The sequence below is a fragment of the Mus pahari genome, chromosome 11 (assembly GCF_900095145.1).
Source record: "Mus pahari chromosome 11, PAHARI_EIJ_v1.1, whole genome shotgun sequence".
NCBI classification, from domain to species: domain Eukaryota; kingdom Metazoa; phylum Chordata; class Mammalia; order Rodentia; family Muridae; genus Mus; species Mus pahari.
In genome coordinates this window covers 19,999,019-20,018,019 of record NC_034600.1, presented here as the reverse complement: position 1 = coordinate 20,018,019, position 19,001 = coordinate 19,999,019, and the positions used below count along the sequence as shown (strand labels likewise).

Below are 19,001 nucleotides of genomic sequence, written 5' to 3'. Positions count from 1 at the left end.
TAATCGGCCATCACTGGGAATAGAGGCCCCTTGGTCTTGCAAACTTTTGAGGAGGCCTCAATCCAGCTTGGGAGGGAGAAGAAAGCAGTCACAGGAGGCAGAGAAAGGGAGGGATCTGAGTGAAAGAGGGGACAGGGAGTTGGAGGGAGGAGGACATGATTCTGTATTGGGATGTTGAAGAGGACTGAAGCTCTGAGGATGTGGTGTAGAGGAAAGGATACTCATGGATCTCTCTAGGAGGAGATAAAGAGAATATATTTTAGGGAAATAGAGCATGGAGTATGGGAATTGGAGAATGAAGGAATGTGTGTAAAGGCATCTAGAACTTAGTGGAAATTGAAAAATGTTATAGATGCTTAGTACAATGGGAACTTTCTAAAATATGTGAAGATAATACTAAGGAAGTCTAAAACAATAATGGAGATGGAATCCCATTGGCATCTCTTGTCACCAAATGAAGCTTTCATTACCAGAACTAGGTTACATCCAATTGAGTTGATGATCAAAGGAGTCCATGGAAATCTGCAAACAACCTAGACTACTACCAAGATATAAGGGCACTCTCCACAATGTGATAGCAAGGCTCTGTTTCTAAAGACAACACCTATATAATTCATTGAACATGGAGAGATCGAACTATTGTCTCATAGAACCTTCACCCCTATTTCCTAGTGTTTTTGGTGAGAGAAGATACTCTTTAGCAAACAAAAACACCAACTCAGCCATAAAAGCTTTGATCTATAATTTGTCCTGCCTGAAAAATATGCTAGGGTAATAGTGGCATAAACCTTGTTAGAATAGTCAACCAGTTTTTGATTTAAATTGAGGCCCACTCAATTAGTTGGAATCCATACTTACCACTTCTTGAATGACTAGATAGTCCAGAGAAGTAGACTAAAATAAAATATCACTGGATAAAAGAAAGTAACAATAGAATAGTTCCTAGTGGTATTCTGCTACACTCATAGATCAGTGCCTTATTCAGCCACGATCAGAGATGCTTTCTTCTGTAACTGATGGGATCAAATACAGAGATCTACAACCAGACATTATGCAAAGAGAGAAAACTTGGAATAAACAGCTCTAAAAGTGTTGTCTCCATCAACTCCCACCCCCTGGAGCTCACAGTCCTCATTGGAGAGGACATTGTGTAAGAGCCAGAGGAGAAGGAGGACACTATAAGATCAAGCCCATTACATTCAACTGATCAAAACTCATATGAACCCACAGAGATTGAGGCAGCATCTACAGAGATGACATGGGTTCGTACAAAGCCCTCTGAGCCTATATTGTAGCTTTCAGTTTAGTATTATTATGCGACTCCTGAGTCTGTTAATAAGTTGATTTCTAATTCCTGTGCCTGATTTGGGTTTTTTCCTTTTGTTGATTTGCCTTCTCCAAATTCAGTGTGATGGCTTTGGTTTGATGTTGAGTCTGATTTGGCCATGTAAGAGACAATATAGCATGGTTTCCTGCTCCTAGAACAGAGCCAACAGGTTGTTGGCCTCCATGAGTGTTGATAGCTGCTGTGGGCATAAGCCTTGATTTTATAATAGTGTGCATATGCTCACGTTCTCTTTCAAAGAATGCCCACTCTGCCAAGGTTATGACTCCATGATAATGAAAGACAGCATGAGTCTGTGAGGCAAGGATATGTTTATATCTCTGCAAAATGGTAGAACTTAGTGACTTTCAGGACAACTCTCAAGGCTGTGGGAAAGAATACAGAAAACATGAGTTTGAAAATATAAAATTTCTCAATTAAGCAAAATAAGAGGGTGTAATATCAATTGTATAAGGGATTTCATGGACCTAAAGGATCAGAGGCAGCTACATCATGATCCAACTTGTCAGAAAAATACTAAGAGAGGAGATAAGAGATTTGAGGAAGGAGATAAAAAGATTTATAGATTGGTGATCACAGGGCAAGATTTTACCCAACTAAGCTTGCTGATTTTTTGTGTTTGTTTTTTGATGGTTTTTATTGATTGGTTGGTTTTTATTGTTTGTTTATGCTTATAAAGGCTAAGAAATTCCTGAGTTTAGGGTCAACCTGGTCCAGGTGTGGTAGTTAGTTACAACTTCAGGGTGGGGTCCCATTGGGCTATCTCTATGCTTTTGCTGTTTGTTTCTTTCTTATAATCACGGTGCATTGGGTTCTGATTCATAGAAAAATCAAAAAGCTACCCAAGATAATGACTGAATTGATAAGTAAATAAAAAACTGGACTTTTGATCTGCAAGGGATAAGCTATAAAGAGAGATTTTAGAACAGCAAGAAAAAGCTGTGTGGAGCAGAACAGAACACAAAAAACAATCTGGAAAGCTGTCTCGAGCAGAACGTCAGCATGGATCCATTATTTGACTTGGCTTGTTTCACCTTTCCCATTCACCCCATCTCTCAAAACTGCTCTTCAAGGAAACACTAGACCTTGACAGTTTTTGCTTATTATATTTTTGTTTCAGTATTCTTTATTGTTATATCTTAGAACCTGCTTCTTTTCTTATTCTAGACAAAAAAATAGTTAATCCACATGGAATAGAAGTGGTTAGGAACTTGAAAGAGTAGAGTAAACTATAGTCAGGATATACTGTATGATAAAATAATCAATTTTTAATAAAAGTAAAAAAAAAAGAAAAAATAGAAGCTAAAATACCACAAAAATGAAGCAACAGAAAGTAAAAGCATAAACTCTCAGATCATCTGGGAAATAATACAGGTAGGATTAAATGAGAAATTTATAGTTATAAATACATTTAGAAAAATAAAAATTAAAGTGATCTCAAGAAAATTATCTAATGATAAAAGTTGAGTCTATCAATAAACAGGAAATCAAACTCAAATCTAGTTGATCCAAATCATAAAAAAAAACGTATTAGGGGATAATTTAATGAAATAAAGACTAACTAAATGAAACATATCAACCCAATAAAAAGCTGATTCTTAGAATCAATAAAATAAGATTATGATGTAGTTCCAGCCAAAATAACAAAAAGAAGAAGAAGATTTAAATTAATAAATTTAGGATAAAGTGAGATTATTGGCCTAGATTCCAAAGAAGTTTCAGATCATTAGCTATCCTTTAAGAACTTATATTCACAAAACCTTGAAACCATAGATAACTCTTAAACTTACAGACTTCATTAACTCCAGAAGGCTAAACATAAATAAAACCCATATTCTGCAATGATATTAATATAGTAATTAAAATTCTCCTAACAAGGAGAATCCCACAACTTTAAAAATATACTGCTGAATTCTACAAACTTTAAAGGAAGACTATTTTTCTTTAAATGTTCAGTCCAAGCAATAGTATAAAAATTTTCAAATGGCTTGAAGGCTTGCAATAATGACATTAAAAATCCACATACTTGCCTTAAATAAAGCGTATTTTGAAACTCAGCATATGAAAAATATAGTGAAAGATGTAACTTGAAGTGAAGTAGGATGTTTCTATTAAACCTGTTCTTTTCTTAATGATCAAGGGAACATTTCCTTTTACATAGTTTTAATTTATAGTTGAAAAGTTATAAGGTTGTTCTCTAGACTGCATTGAATTCTCTTAATGAAATATCCCCTTGTCTGTTCAGCAGTGAGTTAAGGACTACTATAGACTTTTTTCTACTGTTGAAATTGAACCTAAAATGAAAGACTTTCTTTTCCCAATCATCGGGGCTTGTTTTAAAGGGAACCAGTATGTCTATGCTTAGATGTTAATCAACCAACAATGTAATTTCCCTTTCTGTACAACTTGTCTCCTCAGGCTTTATTCTCTTTAATTGGAATGCCTTTAAAGAACACAATTGATGTAAATGAAAATAGATACACATAAATTTAAGAGGAAGACATTGGATGATTTTACAGGTCCATTTACAGATATGCTTTGACCTCAACTTATCTGCTTTTTTTTTTTCTTTTTCTCTTAATTTTTCCCCAGATCTGGGCTTATAGTTCAAGGTTAAAAAAACAAAAGCTTAATATACACAAGCTCTTGTAGTCTTAAGCACTAAATAACTATATACATATGTGATAAATAAATAAATACATTTTATTTTGTGAATATATATACTCTTAATATTTATTTCTTTTATCTTTTAAAGCAGAGTTTAAAAAATGGGCCCTTCGCAACTTCTAAAAATTAAATGAAGTCCAAAGCAAACATGATGCTCACATGGTAAAACTGCCATGCAGGAAGAAACTGTTCAAAACTTCTACTTCATAGCATGCTGCATCTTATAAAAGAACTCATCACGTTGGTCTCCCAGATCTGGCCTCTGGATACCAATAGGCAAATATCTGTAAACAATATGCTAACTATTCAAATATTCGTACAGCTATCACACGTTCCATGATTTTTTACTGGTTTCTACATTTTTCCTTATTTATTAATTTCTTTTTCACTGTGACAAATTGTCCTAGTGTTGAAAAAAAATCTCAAATTTGTGGAGATACTTAAAAAAATATTAACAAATATATGAACAGTCCTCTGATATGGTTTAAGTAACAAGAAAAAAAATGTGTCTTGCCTTAAGGCTACAATTCTAAAAGAAACAACCTGATTTTGTATTAGCAACTTCAAGAGAAAATGAATTATTTCATTTCCTCCTCAGGCATATCGAAACCATAGCAGTGCTCTTATTCTCTTCCTGTTCATAAACCAGCTTGTGTACTGGGGAACAGAAAAGTTTAGAAGAGGGAACATGCTTGTGCTAAAGGTGAGGGGTTCCAAAATATATGTACTATACAGGTATGTTAAAAGTATCTTAGAAGTGGAGAAGAAATATAAATGTTTGAATGCAAGAGAAATCTCAAAAGTATTTTCCAAAGTTTCATTTTCTATATAGTATAGAATCCAAAATGGGTGTTGGTCATATGTACTTGATTAACATTCACAAACAGGAAAAGCACACATTATTTCTTAGTGGAATGATTTTTTGCTGCCCAGGATCAGAAGACCCTCTAGCTTAATAAAGGATGAGATGGAATCTCAGACTATCCCCTATCAAGCAACATTCGAAAAACTCTGTAAAATCATATTGTTATTCCTTTCAATAGTTAATTTCTGGCTATAGTTTTAAGTTAGGTATTAGCATTGTATACCAATGAGTCACTAGCCTGAGTTTTCAAATGAACAATTTGCTAGTCACATGAAAAACAATCAAGAAAATTGAATTGAAGATAGAGTGAAAAGAACTAGGAAGCAGAAGAAATAAAGGCAATAAATATGGAAAGATACAATTTAGAACACTCGATCTTCAAATGAAAATCATGAGGTACGATTTTAAATTTGCCCCAGTTGATGTTCAAGATAGTCTGCATTCTACTTTTGTAATAGTTTCAAACTTTAGTAATAACTAATATTATGAGGTTCTAGCATCATATACTTGGAGGTAACTTAGATAATATAAAAGGATACCCGAACAGATAAAGGGGTACCTTGATGTCTTCTCATCTCAGGACAAACTGGCTTCTTGTTTGGTACCAGCATTTTCTGACAAAACCTTGTAATTGGAGCAGACAATAATTTAATTTTCTCTAGAAAGTTCTCACTTCTCCTACATATGTGGTTTTAAACACACCATATTTTGCATAAAACACTGTAATGGTACAAAAGCATATGAGCTAGACTCCCATTTGTGCTCATCTCAACTCTCAGCCCTGTCATAGAGTGTGGTCTGTAGGGATGGGCATGATTTCCATTCACTGAATGACCGGAGCATCTTCCACTCATAAATTCAATGGTTTCTGTACTGTGTAATGACTATTGATGTAACTACTCACATCCTTTCTCATTTTTATGTTTCTCAAGGGAGGGATCTTATCTGGAGATCACTAAGAATGGGAAGGTTATCTTTCAGGGGTCAAGAAAAGCCATTAAGGAACGGGGAACATCCACTGTTAAATAGAAGCTTGGAGTGTTCCTATTTCCTTTATTCAATATTTATGCAAAGCCATACAGAGCTTATTGTTGATCTATCATATCTAAAACATAATATTAATGTGTTGTCATAAATTCTGATGTGGCATTTATTATTTTTTTAAAGGAGTACCATTCTGCAATCTTATAAAGAAAAATCAATCCATAAGTTATTTGCTCTAAGCATGAAAAGCTATATTCCTGAAAGACTAATTCTTAATTATGCAAGCATTACTTACATTATTCATAATTTCCAAATAATAAAACATAGGGTTATTTTCTCATAGCAAAAGAGGTGATTTGTCAAATTGTATGTTGGAAGAAAAAACTTTAATAACATCAAAATCTGACAGTTAAATTACCCTCAGTTTGTATATTCAAGTACAAGCAGAAAAATTCTCATCTAAAAATAATAGGTCAGTATTTGCCACATGTTTCAGAAATGTTATTACTAACTAAAATGGTGGAAAATACTCAGAAGTGTAGGTGTTTGACCTCTATTCACAGCTCTTCAACTTATAATGAGGTTTAGCTTTGTATATTACTTAACTCCTAGATGGCACTTATTGTCAGTTAGAAGTGGTTTTAAAACTTTGCATATAGCAATTTATTGAACACATTCAAAGTATTGGTCTACATTTTATAGACAAGTAGAATAATGGAGCATAAATCTAGTATAATCATCCATAGAAATCTGTGGGGTATTGTTTGTAAAATGTAGAGCTTCTTGTAGGAATCTGTGGGATACGTTCTCTGAAAGTAAAGTTATCTGGAGGTATTTGTGGGACATTGGAATTAGAAAGTGAGGCCCTTGGTCTTGTAAAGATTATATGCCCCAGTACAGGGAAATGTCAGGGCCAGGAAGCGGGAGTCAGTGGGTTGGAGAGCAGGGCAGGGAGATAGTATAGGGGACTTTTGGGATAGCATTTGAAATATAAATGAAGAAAATATCTAATAAAAATAAAAAGATAATAATAAAAAGAAAGTATAGTCATTCATACATATCTGTCGGTTGTCAGTCTTTGAAACTCTGAGGGAATAAAAAGTGTGTACTAGAGTCCCTTCAGAAAGAGACAACATTTGCTTATTACTTAGGTATACATTCTACTATACTTCAACTCCTTTAGATGACCCATATTAACACTGGAAATGGAATGTAAACACCTGTCATGTTTATCCTTTATGAAATTATAAGGTAATATTTTAGCATGCTTAGTACACTTATAATTTAGCTAGTTTCTATTCATGGCTATCTTATTTCATGGGTTTAAAACTTACAGATCCTTACAACAGACTACAGAGGGCCAATATTTGAGCTCAACCTTGCTGACTTCTGCTTCTTAATTACAACACCAAGATGCTTTTCTGTTAAGAATACCACCCTTTAGTTAGCTAAGTGCCACAGAAGGACAATGCCATGAGTTTATGTTATATACTTTGTTTCAGGTTGTTTCAATATATCCTCATTTATGTACTTTTTTTGTGGAGAAAGCCTGGAAAACCATTCTACCATTGAACAAGAGCCCTATTACCTTGGTCTAGTCATTATATTATCACAGACTCACTTTCTCACTTAATACTGAGATTGATTTTAGATCACCTTTTGATTTAGAGGCTATGATCTGTAAATGTGTTTTATATGCACATAATACATGTGGTGTTGGATAGTGTAAGAGAAAGGCAACATTAGTGAATAAAAATGCCCTCATCATTAGGTTGTTGGTAAACCACATAAAATATCACTGACACATACCTTTCAATACTTCTTGTATAATGATACTGCAACCCTTCCTGAGTAGCTATGTGCAGTGAATCTATTCACAGCAGTGTAGGGTCAAGAAATCATTTTGATCAGTGTCTATAGGTCAATAATTAATTACTTAAACCATTGAAACAGGCTCTTATGTAATGTATGTGGTTTCTCTATTATGTTAGAACTAGAGGCACTATTTAAAAGAAGGGAATTAGTGTAGATGCTCTGTCTTTGGAAATGTTTTCAATTCTCCTGATGATGGGTAACATTAATAAGCTTTGTGCCCAGTGGCTCTCTATGGTGGAAATGGAACACTTGAGCATTGTTTTTGCTGTGAAAATCTAATGAGGTAAATACATCATGTGACTATATCAACATGTTAAACAAAGAATGAACTGATCTTATTTGAAATTTGCCATATTTTCCATAAAATAATAAGTAAGAGAGTATATTATTTATTATACTTTTGTTTTTCTGAGGAATTAAGTTGTATCCTTTCAATTTTATTTTATAAATTGTAACCAAAATCAAGTTAATTAATAAAAATTGTTGTCTACTTAAGCATAATTAATTTTTTTACTTAAAGGATAAGATTGAATGCTCTAGAACATATCCAGTCTTAATCATTTTGCATTATAAGACTCATTTAAAGCTATGTATTTGTACTGTACATTAAGGAATATGGATACCTATGTTTGCCATAACCTTTATGCTTTGAAATAAATATACCGGAAAATCCAGTTTTTAAAAGTACAAAGTTACCTTGAACTGTTGCCTTGTTTTTCTTTGGCAGCTAAAAAAACTTCCACAACTAATGCCATCTACTTCCAATTCCTCAGCAAATCAATGATGCCTTCATCTTGTTTCAGTAGTTCTTAAGCTTTACCTTCATAATTCCCAAAGTGAATACCATGCCACCAGCATGTAGCTATTGTCAACTAAGTTCAGGTGAAATGGAGTAAGTTTCCAAGAAATGGATTCCTATCTGTCAAAAATATTTACTTTTAAAGTATTATTTACATGGCCATTTTTCCTCATCTCACATTTTGTATCACTAATGATACACTGAAAGAGAATAGACTAATGCTACCTCATCGAACAATATCCCTTTCATGGCACCCAGGTGGTGTTAATGAGTTTGTCATTTCTGCCATTATCTGACCTTCCTAGTTGACCTCAGCTTCTCCATGATCACCGCTCTCTAGAACACCATTAAGATTACTTTGATTAAATGTCACGTTCTTCACATACTTCTAGTATCAGAGACTGAATCCTTCCTTACAGTCCTACTCTCACACCCCTGGCTCAGCATCAATTTGGGCTGATTTTGTCCCCTTTAGGTGACTTATGCACTATTATAATAATCAAATGTTTAAGTGAAACAAAAGGGATATAATTCTCTTATGTTATTTCATTGTACTTCATAACAATCTGTTTTTTTATCAACCAATACATAACCAATACATAACAACTAAAAATAGATACAACTATCACGGAGCAGACCTACATCTAATGATTTTCATTTTCAATTGAAACTCACCATGATAAGATTTTTGGCATTTTTTATATAAGTCCTATGATATTAGATGGGATTTTTTGATAGAGTGTCTTTGTGTGTATCCCAGACTGGCTGTGAACTGGGCAGCTTTCTATAACTGCATCCCAAGTTTGGTGATTATAACTATGTGGTACCATATTAGGTTCATAATTTTATGTATAATGTGGTTGTGCTTAAGAATTGGATTATCAGCCAGGCGTGGTGGTGCATGACTTTAATCCCAGCACTCGGGAGGCAGAGGCAGGTGGATTTCTGAGTTTGAGGCCAGCCTGGTCTACAGAGTTCCAAGACAGCCAGGGCTATACAGAGAAACTCTGTCTGAAAAACCAATATATGTGTGTGTGTGTGTGTGTGTGTGTAGTCTATTAAATCTAAAGTAAATTCTATTTTATTATCTTTTTATATAAGTATAGGAAAAACTTTTTTTCCAGTTTGAAAACATAAATTTCACTGATGGTAGACTTTTCATACCTTGTCATTAGTGTATAAATGATTCAACCTCTTTAGGATGCTATAATTCAGTATGTCATTAACTAAATCAAAAGGAAGAAAACACAGGGTACAATTTTCAAGACTAAAAATAATTATTCATATTGAAAGTCAATATGGACGGGAAGCCCATACAATTAGATCAGAGATTTTTAAGATTGCTGAGCATATCTTAAATGACTTTTTGGAAGAGTTCAAGTGGAAAAAGAAATATTGTCCACTGTGATCTGTGATTGTAGTTTTAAGAAAAGGTCTTTCTGTGTTACCTGGAGTGATTCTGAACCACTAGTCTGCAAATCTATTTTAACCTCCAGAGTAGTTGGATTATAGACATGTATAACCATGGCCAATCATATTACTTTAAAGTAGTAATTTTCATTTTCATAAATGTATAAAACTGTACATTTCATTAATTCCATAACCACTTAAATTTTGATAAAATGAACAATTTAATGTTAAATTGAAGCTCTAATTTTCATTACGTTATTCTAAAATAAAATAAAACACTTTTTCTTTGTAAATAATATATATTTCTTTCATTGTAAAAATGAGAATCCGTGGTTTAAAAGTTTTCTCAGAGGTTAAGAGCACTTCTCTGCTATTGCAGAGGACCTTATTTATTTCTCATAGCCTACTCTGGGTTTGCATCAGTACCTAAAACTTCAGATTTGAAGTTCTTTTCTTCCCTAAATGGGCAAAACTCACACAGTAGGTTCGCATACATGCACACAGACACACAGACACACTGATGCATATACACATACACACAATTTAATATTTTAAGTATAGAAATAGTAGTAGAGAAATTTGATAGGACTAATTTTATTAGCGTTATATACCCAGTTTCTACAAATTTATGTACATATTTGTCGATGTTTTGTACTGACTAAACCCTAAAGAAATCTACCTTTACAATATGAAATGATGGCTCGTAAAATTAAAGCTCTTAAATGTAGCTTCTGACACAGACTATATTTGGAAAGTACTCATTATTTGAATTTGCTATTTATTATCATTCTTTGGTATTTTGGCCATTGTTGGTTTAGAAGTCAGCATGGTCTACCTGAAGGATGTTAGAAGAACCATCTTGGAAATCCAGCTGCTACCACAAATTGAACTGCTCTGGCTGACACAACGCGAGAGCAGTAAGAATCTACAAGCTGTCATATACATGAACACTTTTTTCAGGGACAGCAAGATGGAACAACAGGTAAAGTCGGATAACCTAAGCTTGATCCCAAGAAACTAAGGTGAAAGAAAAGGTCCAATTTCTAAAAGTTGTCCTCTGATGTCTGTATTTGGTTTGTGTATGTCCTCATTCTCTCTCTCTCTCTCTCTCTCACAAAGTTGTTCTCTGACCCACACACACACACACACACACACACACACACACACACACACACACATTGTGCCTCGTCTCTTTGTCTCTCTCTCTCTCTCCCCTCACAAACACATGAATAATTCATTGGTCAATTAAGATAAAAATGTAACATCCACTCAGCTAAGTCATAAAATACTGATACATACACATTATCAAATAAAAATGTAATTATCTGCTAAGTAAAATAAAGCTCAATGGTATATACATATCTTTTGACCTGACTGTATACAATGTATACATCCTTAATTAACATAAAACAATTTCAGAACAAAAGGCAGTCCTTCAGATGATAAAAATGAAATGTTCTCAATATCTTATAATAAATTTTGTTATTAATATAACCTTTGCCAATCAATGGGTCTTTTTTTTTTTCAACTAGAGAGTAACAGCTTTCAGTACTCAGTAAAAATAATGTACATTGATGGTCTACTTTGATTTTTCTACCAGTAAACACATAATTTCTAGAGCTTGCTATTTGTACACATATAGGTTATAACCAATGTGACTAATAACAAATTACAAACTTAAAATAAGTAAGTGAAAGTGTTCTTAGGTATGTTATGGACATTTTTAGATATGTAAATCAGATTACTCATTTGTAGTATGTGCTAACAAATACAAAAATTATTTTATATTATCTAACTGATCAGACCTATTTGTTTATGCAAGTATGTATCTAAATCATTGTTTTTGGAAAACAAGTAAATATAATCACAAAGATAATTCTCTTGAGCTCAAGTTGACTGGGAAATCTATATGATTATCACACAGCGTTATCAGCATTACGTAAAACTATCTTAGACCATGAAGAAGAGTGAGCTTTCATTATGATGATTTCATATAAGTCAGATTCAATTTTCTTGGTCCAAGAAGTAATATTAAGGGGTAAACAAAATTTATAAAACCTTCATTTGGTGACCAATTTTTAGAAATCTAAAATAGTCTCAAAGGCCCGCAAGTCTACTTAAAGCTTGTTATCATTCTAGAATTTCATTCATAATCAGAAGTCTTTTAGGCAGTCTGAGTAGATACTCTTCCATATTTTGGCACCAGTCACTTTCAAACAGTGATAATCTGGCTAATCACATGACATCAAATGCATATTCAGCTTATAATTGTTTTCAATTTGTAGAGCAATCTTAATGTTTCAAGGATAAAGAGCCATTTTTGTTTCATAATGATATAAGAGCAATGAAAAATATTAGAAATGATGAGCTTAGAGGGTCAGAAATTAAATAGAATCTTAATTTATGTTAGAAAAATAATTCCAATTATGAACTGAAAATAGGTTTGGCTGGGAAAGAGTAGGGTAGGTGACTTAAAAGCTGTCATGTCTCTTTCTCTGATTATTAGAAATGAGAAGCCTGCTTCAATGCCAACCAGCCCGTAGTGATGCAGAGGCAGAGCATGGCATGATGTGTTCCTATGAACTGATCCCAAGAAAATATTTTTTAAAGAAGTTCTTTTTTCCAAAATGTTGCTAGATCTTCAAATGTGATAGTTTTATGATGGTACATTCATGCTCAATATTAAACACATATCTCTCTAAACTATTTAATAGCTTATTTAGAGTAAACAGCAAGTGTCCATCTTAAGTACTGTTCTGTATTGTTACAATGTCAATCTGATCAGAAAATCATCCCTGTGTTCAAATTCTACTTTTACTTACCATCCTCAATCCACATTTCTATTTATCTTGGCCCTTAACTCAGAACTTCTCTTAAGTTTTATATTAAATGCTAACTTCTTGGTCTCTCCAAGACCCTTTATCAATCCCTTAGATCTTTGAAGACAAAGTATATTTTAACAGCGATATGCTCTGTGCACATAGTTGATACTCAAATATTTGATGAATGAATGAGTAATAAATAATATATTGAGGAATATTTGCTTTAGTTATTGAATAAATTCTACTAATTCTTAAGGACAGACACTCCTGCCTGTGCATATTTTAACAACCATATACACAATTATCACCTCCAAAACTATGATTGGCATATTAAAATATGTTTAGCTAATTCCTCAAATTTTATATCTGGGATGCTGAATTTAGTTTTTATCAGCATTTTTATTTGTATACAATTGTTATTATCTCAGAAAATGGTACTCTGGTGATTAAGAGCACTTATTGTTTTTCCAGAAGACCAGAGTTAAGTTCACAGCACCCACACTGGGCAGTTTACACCTGTCTTTACCTCCAGCCTCAGATGATTTAAACAATTTCATCTTTTGGACTACACACATACCTACACTCACACATGTACACATCCTACACATCCATGTTGCAATGATAGAAACAAAAAAGTATTAAAATAGTTTTATAGAGAAATTAAAAACAGGAATAGTTTTGTTTTAACCCCTTTCCCACTATATAAATTGTCCACTGTATCCTCTAAATTATGAGAGCTCTTTCTTAATTAGTGCTTAGCTTCTGCTAAGTTACTAGTTATCTACTCAAGAACATTATTGTTGTCAGATTAGCTATATCACTGTCAACATGTTCCCCTGCTACATTTACTCTAGTTTTTCTCATACTGCAGCCACATAATCGTCACTATGTATCAAAAATCTCTGTTGCTTTGGTAGGTAATACACATTTGTTTGTGACATTTTTCAATAATTTATTTTTTAATTTATTGTACGTCCTGATCACACCCCCCCCATTTTCTCCTCCCAGTCTCAATCTAACAAATCCCTCCCCCACTGACCCCTCCCCTTTTCAGAGAAGGTGGCAGCCCCCTTTGGGTACTCACTCTGGAAAGTCTAGTTCCAGCAGCCATAGGCACATCTTCTCATACTGAGGCTTACCTAACCAGATAGTCCAGATAGGAGAAGGAGACCCAATGGCAGAGAACAGCCCTGTTAATAACTTCTTATCCCTTGCTTTTCAACATATAGGGTCTTTTGTCTAGAATAAGTTTTGTTGATCATCTTCTAGGATAGAATTATTTCATAGTTATTTGTACATATTGCAGTTTTCATTAATCCATAAATTCTTTGACAGTTACTTATTACAGGGCTCTCATGTGTAGCTTCATGTACTTATACTAGTATTCCTATTTATTACCTATTTACTCATAGTTATGATCATCTATCATTACTTTATCTCAATTCCTTCAAATTAGATAGTAATTCCTGTGAGTTTAACATTCATCTCCATTATTAATAACTAACTATCTGACTATAAATGAAAGATAATTAAGACCTTGTTATTGATTGATTAATTGATTATCAATTTGATTTCTGTGGCTGTAATGCTGATATTTCTTGAAGTAAATCTGAACTACACCAGTGGCCATAAAAATTATGGTTTTTCTTAAAGAATCAATTATTTGTTAAATTCCTTTTTATTTCATCAATATACTATATGGCTGTGATTACATTTGTTACAATCAATAATATTTTAATTATTCCAATAGCATACACAGAGTTGTAATACACAAATTAGATATTTTAAGATATCTTAAAATTCCCATGAATAAACTCTACACAATTCACTTTTGTTCACAAGTTCCCAGAAGTGGAGCACAGCATCCAGGTCCCATCTATGCAAAATCTAGTTCATTTGACAGATGGTGTCTTCAACTTCAAGGTATGATGTGAGATGTTTTGTTTCATTGCAAGAGGAACTTTCCTAGTGCTATGTGCAGATATCTTAGTATCAGGAAGAGGATGAGTAGATATGTCTGTAAGAATCTCAGTTCATGAGGTGAGGAAAATGAGAGAGCAGAAGTGAGTGAGCAAACTAGCAAGAGAGAATTATTTAAAAGAAAGTTCAAAAGAAAGCATGGTACCTAATGAATGGATTTCCAAGCCTGAGAGATTTACTCTTGCTAACCTCCAAGACATAGTTGAGAAACATAAGGGATAGAAGGATTGATAGCAAAAGTTGGGAGATGTTCTAAGTTTGACACTAGAAGTTTTACTGGGAAAAAATAAAAGCATAAATTTGGATGCTCTTCTATCACATGTGTAATAGCAGGTACACACACATATATACAAAGCTTATTTTATAAAACAGCAATGCCAGGTAACACTCAAGAAGCATTTTAATATATGATGTGCAATGTGTGTTTTGAGAATTATTAAAGTTTCTTTTGTGAATGTGGGTGCCCTTACATTTGGAGCATAGATGTTCAGAATTGAGATCTTGGTAGATTTTTCCTTTGATGAGTATGAACTGCCCTTCCTTATCTTTTTTGATGACTTTGGGTTTAGGGTTGATTTTATTCGATATTAGAATGGCTATTCCAGCTTATTTGTTGGGGACAAATTGCTTGGAAAATTGTTTTCCAACCTTTTACTCTGAGGTCTTTGTCACTGAGGTGTGTTTCCTGTATGCAGCAAAATGCTGGGTCCTGTTATATATTCAGTCTGTTATTCTATGTATTTTTATTGCAGAATTGAGTCCACTGAGAAACTTAAGGTATAGAGACCATGTTGTGTACTAGAACTGGGATAGGGTTCAAAGAGATATCACTGGGGCCAGAACTGTATGTTTACATATATCATATTTTTAAGAATAGGCATTTAAAATTTAATTATATATACCCATGTTACCTATTCAAAAAAAAAAGATTCAGACCCATATTATCATTTTATATTAATTTTACCTGTGTGGAAATATTGATTAAATATAATTTTATCCTTTCATATCAATTTTTAAGTTTAATTTAATTAGGAACAAGATGAACTAGAACCAAGGTAACAAGTTTAATTTACTTGTAATCCATTTGCTATTAAGTACAGGATGTGAATAAAAAAATCATGATCCTATATGTACAGAGTCTAAGCATAAGTAATAAAAGGTCAATTTTAATAAAAACAGCATTTTAACTTGCTACATTTGAGTTTTATGGTCCTTGGTCTCTTTTTTTTTTAATTCTAGAATTGCTATAACATCTATGCTAAAGCTTCCTTTTTGGGATGAGTTAAAAATAAACCTTTTCCAAGAATTGCTAAAAAATACCTCATAGAAAGGTATGGCTGTATGAAACATATTATACCAAGTATAGTTTAAAATACTGTAGTTTAACTACCAAATATCCAATTATTGTAAGTGTTTTAGTTGTATAAGAATAAACCTGGGGAAAATTTCATAAGCATCCAATGCCCCAGCATCAGTGAACTGTAATATAGATTATGATTGCTTTCTTATACCACTTTTCTGGCAAAAAGTCGAATGTTGAATTAATAATTAAAATAGCATATACTTTAAAAATATTTATCATGTTTATCTCTGATTTGGAGTTTGCCTTTTCAAGTTGTTTACAAAAGCATTATCTACTACTAAGGAACTATAAATTTGATATTGATGGAATTAAAATAATGATACTAAAATTTAATTAGATTCTAGTATTATTTGTAGAATTAATTATAGCTATAATTTTCCTTGGTACTGTTGATTTCTGATATATGACTCTTACATTAAACTCTAAAATGCTTTGTTATATATCTGCGAATGAAGGCAGAGTGATTGCACCAGTTTTGTTTCTATGGAATAATGCCAAGCTACCTAAAATATTCTTGCCTTTCAAAGCTTTAAAAGAGATTTATCTATAATATGAATTAAAATGACAAACTAAGCAAGAGCATAAATCAAAATTTTCAGATATAATCCTGCTAGTATAGTATGAAAATATAAGAAGCATGTTAAAAAAACAAAGTACACTAAATTCTATAATTGGTGTCCAAGTATAGTAAATTAATGGTTTTGTTAAGTGATTCTTCTCTCATTTAACTAATAGCTAATAGTTATGGGCCTTTACTAAACACAGCTTCTTGGTCTGATGTATCAGATACAATGATAGGTAACATAAATTCATCACTGGCCCCAAAAGCTAATAATTTTCTTTTTTTCCAAGTTGTTAATCAAAAACCAGTAAAGTGTCCAATTTTCTAGCAGTTATGACGACAAACAAAATTCTTTTCAGTATTATTAGATTTCATACCTAACAAATATAGACCATTTTGGACACTTTTTTGGTATTGCTATGAAAATTATTGTTCCACACCTAATAATAGTGCTGCTTTGACTCAGAGAAAAATTTTGCACAGAAGTTTACACACAGTGGTTTCAAAAATATTTTTAAATTCTTTGAGAACTTTATAAAATTCATTTTGATCAAATTCACCCATTAGTTCATTCCAGATCTATCTCCAACTCTCTCCTATCTAATTTCCTATCCTTTTCTTTTGAAGATTAACAATTCATCTATTCCAATCTGTGCTCAGGTGCGGCACTATACACTGAACTGTAGTCAGACCTTTAGAAACCCTGAAAATATGCCCATGTTTTTTGGGGGGAGCTGTTTGGAAACTATGAATATTACAAATTTCTATAACAATGACATTTTTACAAACTAAAACGTGGTTTTGAATGTAATCAGTGACACGAATCAGTTTTTACAAAGAAGAGAATTTTGAAAATGTTTTGGTGAGGATTGCAGTTGGAATACTGCGTATTTTTTATAATCTTAAAAAGTGATGTATATTCATATTCTTAGAAAACAAATAATTTAGATTTATGAAATACTAGTACATATTATCAATTTAGTTAAAAGATCTACTAGATTTATATAAATGATTTTACCTGAGTAAACTTTAGAATTATCCCCTTTATTTGCATAAAATAATTTTCATTCACATCAGAGGAATGGGGAATTCATTATATTCATTTTTTTCCAATTATAGTGCCAATCATTAAACTAGGAACTATCATGTATTTAAGAATATCAGCAATAGAAATATGATTAAAAGACAAGCTCAAATTAATAAAATTGAAAGTAATATAACTAAGGCCATTCAATACAATCTTAAAAATACCTTCACCATACAGGAGTCGTATCTACAAACCATTCACAAAAGTAAACATGATGACTATGGAGATGCTTAAATCTTGCACTTACCAACCTCCACAACACTAGAACAGTTTGGATCTGTGAAGCCTTCTGGACATTCACAGGAAAAGGAATCATCAGCAAGTCCTGACAGACAGATGCCACCATTTTCACAGGGATTGGGTTTGCAAATGTCACCTGAGGAACAGAATCAGAGTGTGGCTTTTTATATCTGTTTTAGGATTGAAATACCAGTTCACTTGATTGGCTTACAGACTGATTCCCAAAAATCAAGGAGCAGCTGACTTTCTTTAGTTAGTTCAGTAAATGTTCCCTTTACAGCTATGTGTTTCTCCCTGTAACTTTTTTGGGTATTCTAATATTCTGGGATATCTTTTCCAATGCTAAAATCTGGAATTGACATGTGTACTCTCATTAGCAAAAGGATGTTAATAGGCTTGAAGGTTACAAAGGACAAAACCATTTTGGATTTGTATTGCTCTTTTCCAACTCAACTTGAGGTACATTCAGGTCCATGTACTTGTTGAACTTCTTGAACTAAAAGATGCTTTGGAGGTCCAGAGAAAATGTGCAACCAAGTAAGTTGCACCAAAGCAAAGGCGGTCAGTAATGTGGCTTCATCTCAGCTTTAGCAAAACAGAATTCTCTACTCTAAACTGGATATGGGCTAGGAAAATGGCCACCAATGTGGAACAGAGAATGGCAATTGGTGAAGTTGTAACCTGTAGTAACTTGTAAAACAGAATACATATGTGATAATATTTTGGGTAGGAGTAATGAGGTTCCCAGACAGACTGTTAAACTGTCAATTGGCTCAATATCTGCACATGACAAGGTACTACAGGAAAGAGACATGTCAAGGAGAACGGAAATCTCATTTGGATCATGAAAGGCCCACTTAGAAAATCAAAGTAATCAGAAAATCCTGAGAATTATACTTGAGCGTGCTGACATATCCAATGTAGCTGGTTCTATATGAAAGCAGTAATAGCTTTTATGTAAACTCCTGAGTGGAGGAGCATGGCTTATTATAGAACTTGGAG

General features: G+C 33.1%; 1 protein-coding gene across 3 annotated transcripts in view; it reads right to left on the bottom strand.

Annotated features, from left to right (window-relative positions):
• The window catches only part of Edil3 (EGF like repeats and discoidin domains 3), a 474,094-nt gene that overhangs the window by 328,418 nt on the left and 126,675 nt on the right, over nucleotides 1-19,001 (bottom strand). For 2 of the 3 annotated variants that reach the window (XM_021208210.2, XM_021208208.2), the window contains exon 2: nucleotides 18,007-18,135. The exons of the other annotated variant lie outside the window; for it this stretch is intronic. In XM_021208210.2, the coding sequence (XP_021063869.1) occupies nucleotides 18,007-18,135 (129 nt within the window). The remainder of the gene's footprint in view (nucleotides 1-18,006; nucleotides 18,136-19,001) is intronic. 3 annotated transcript variants of the gene reach the window in all.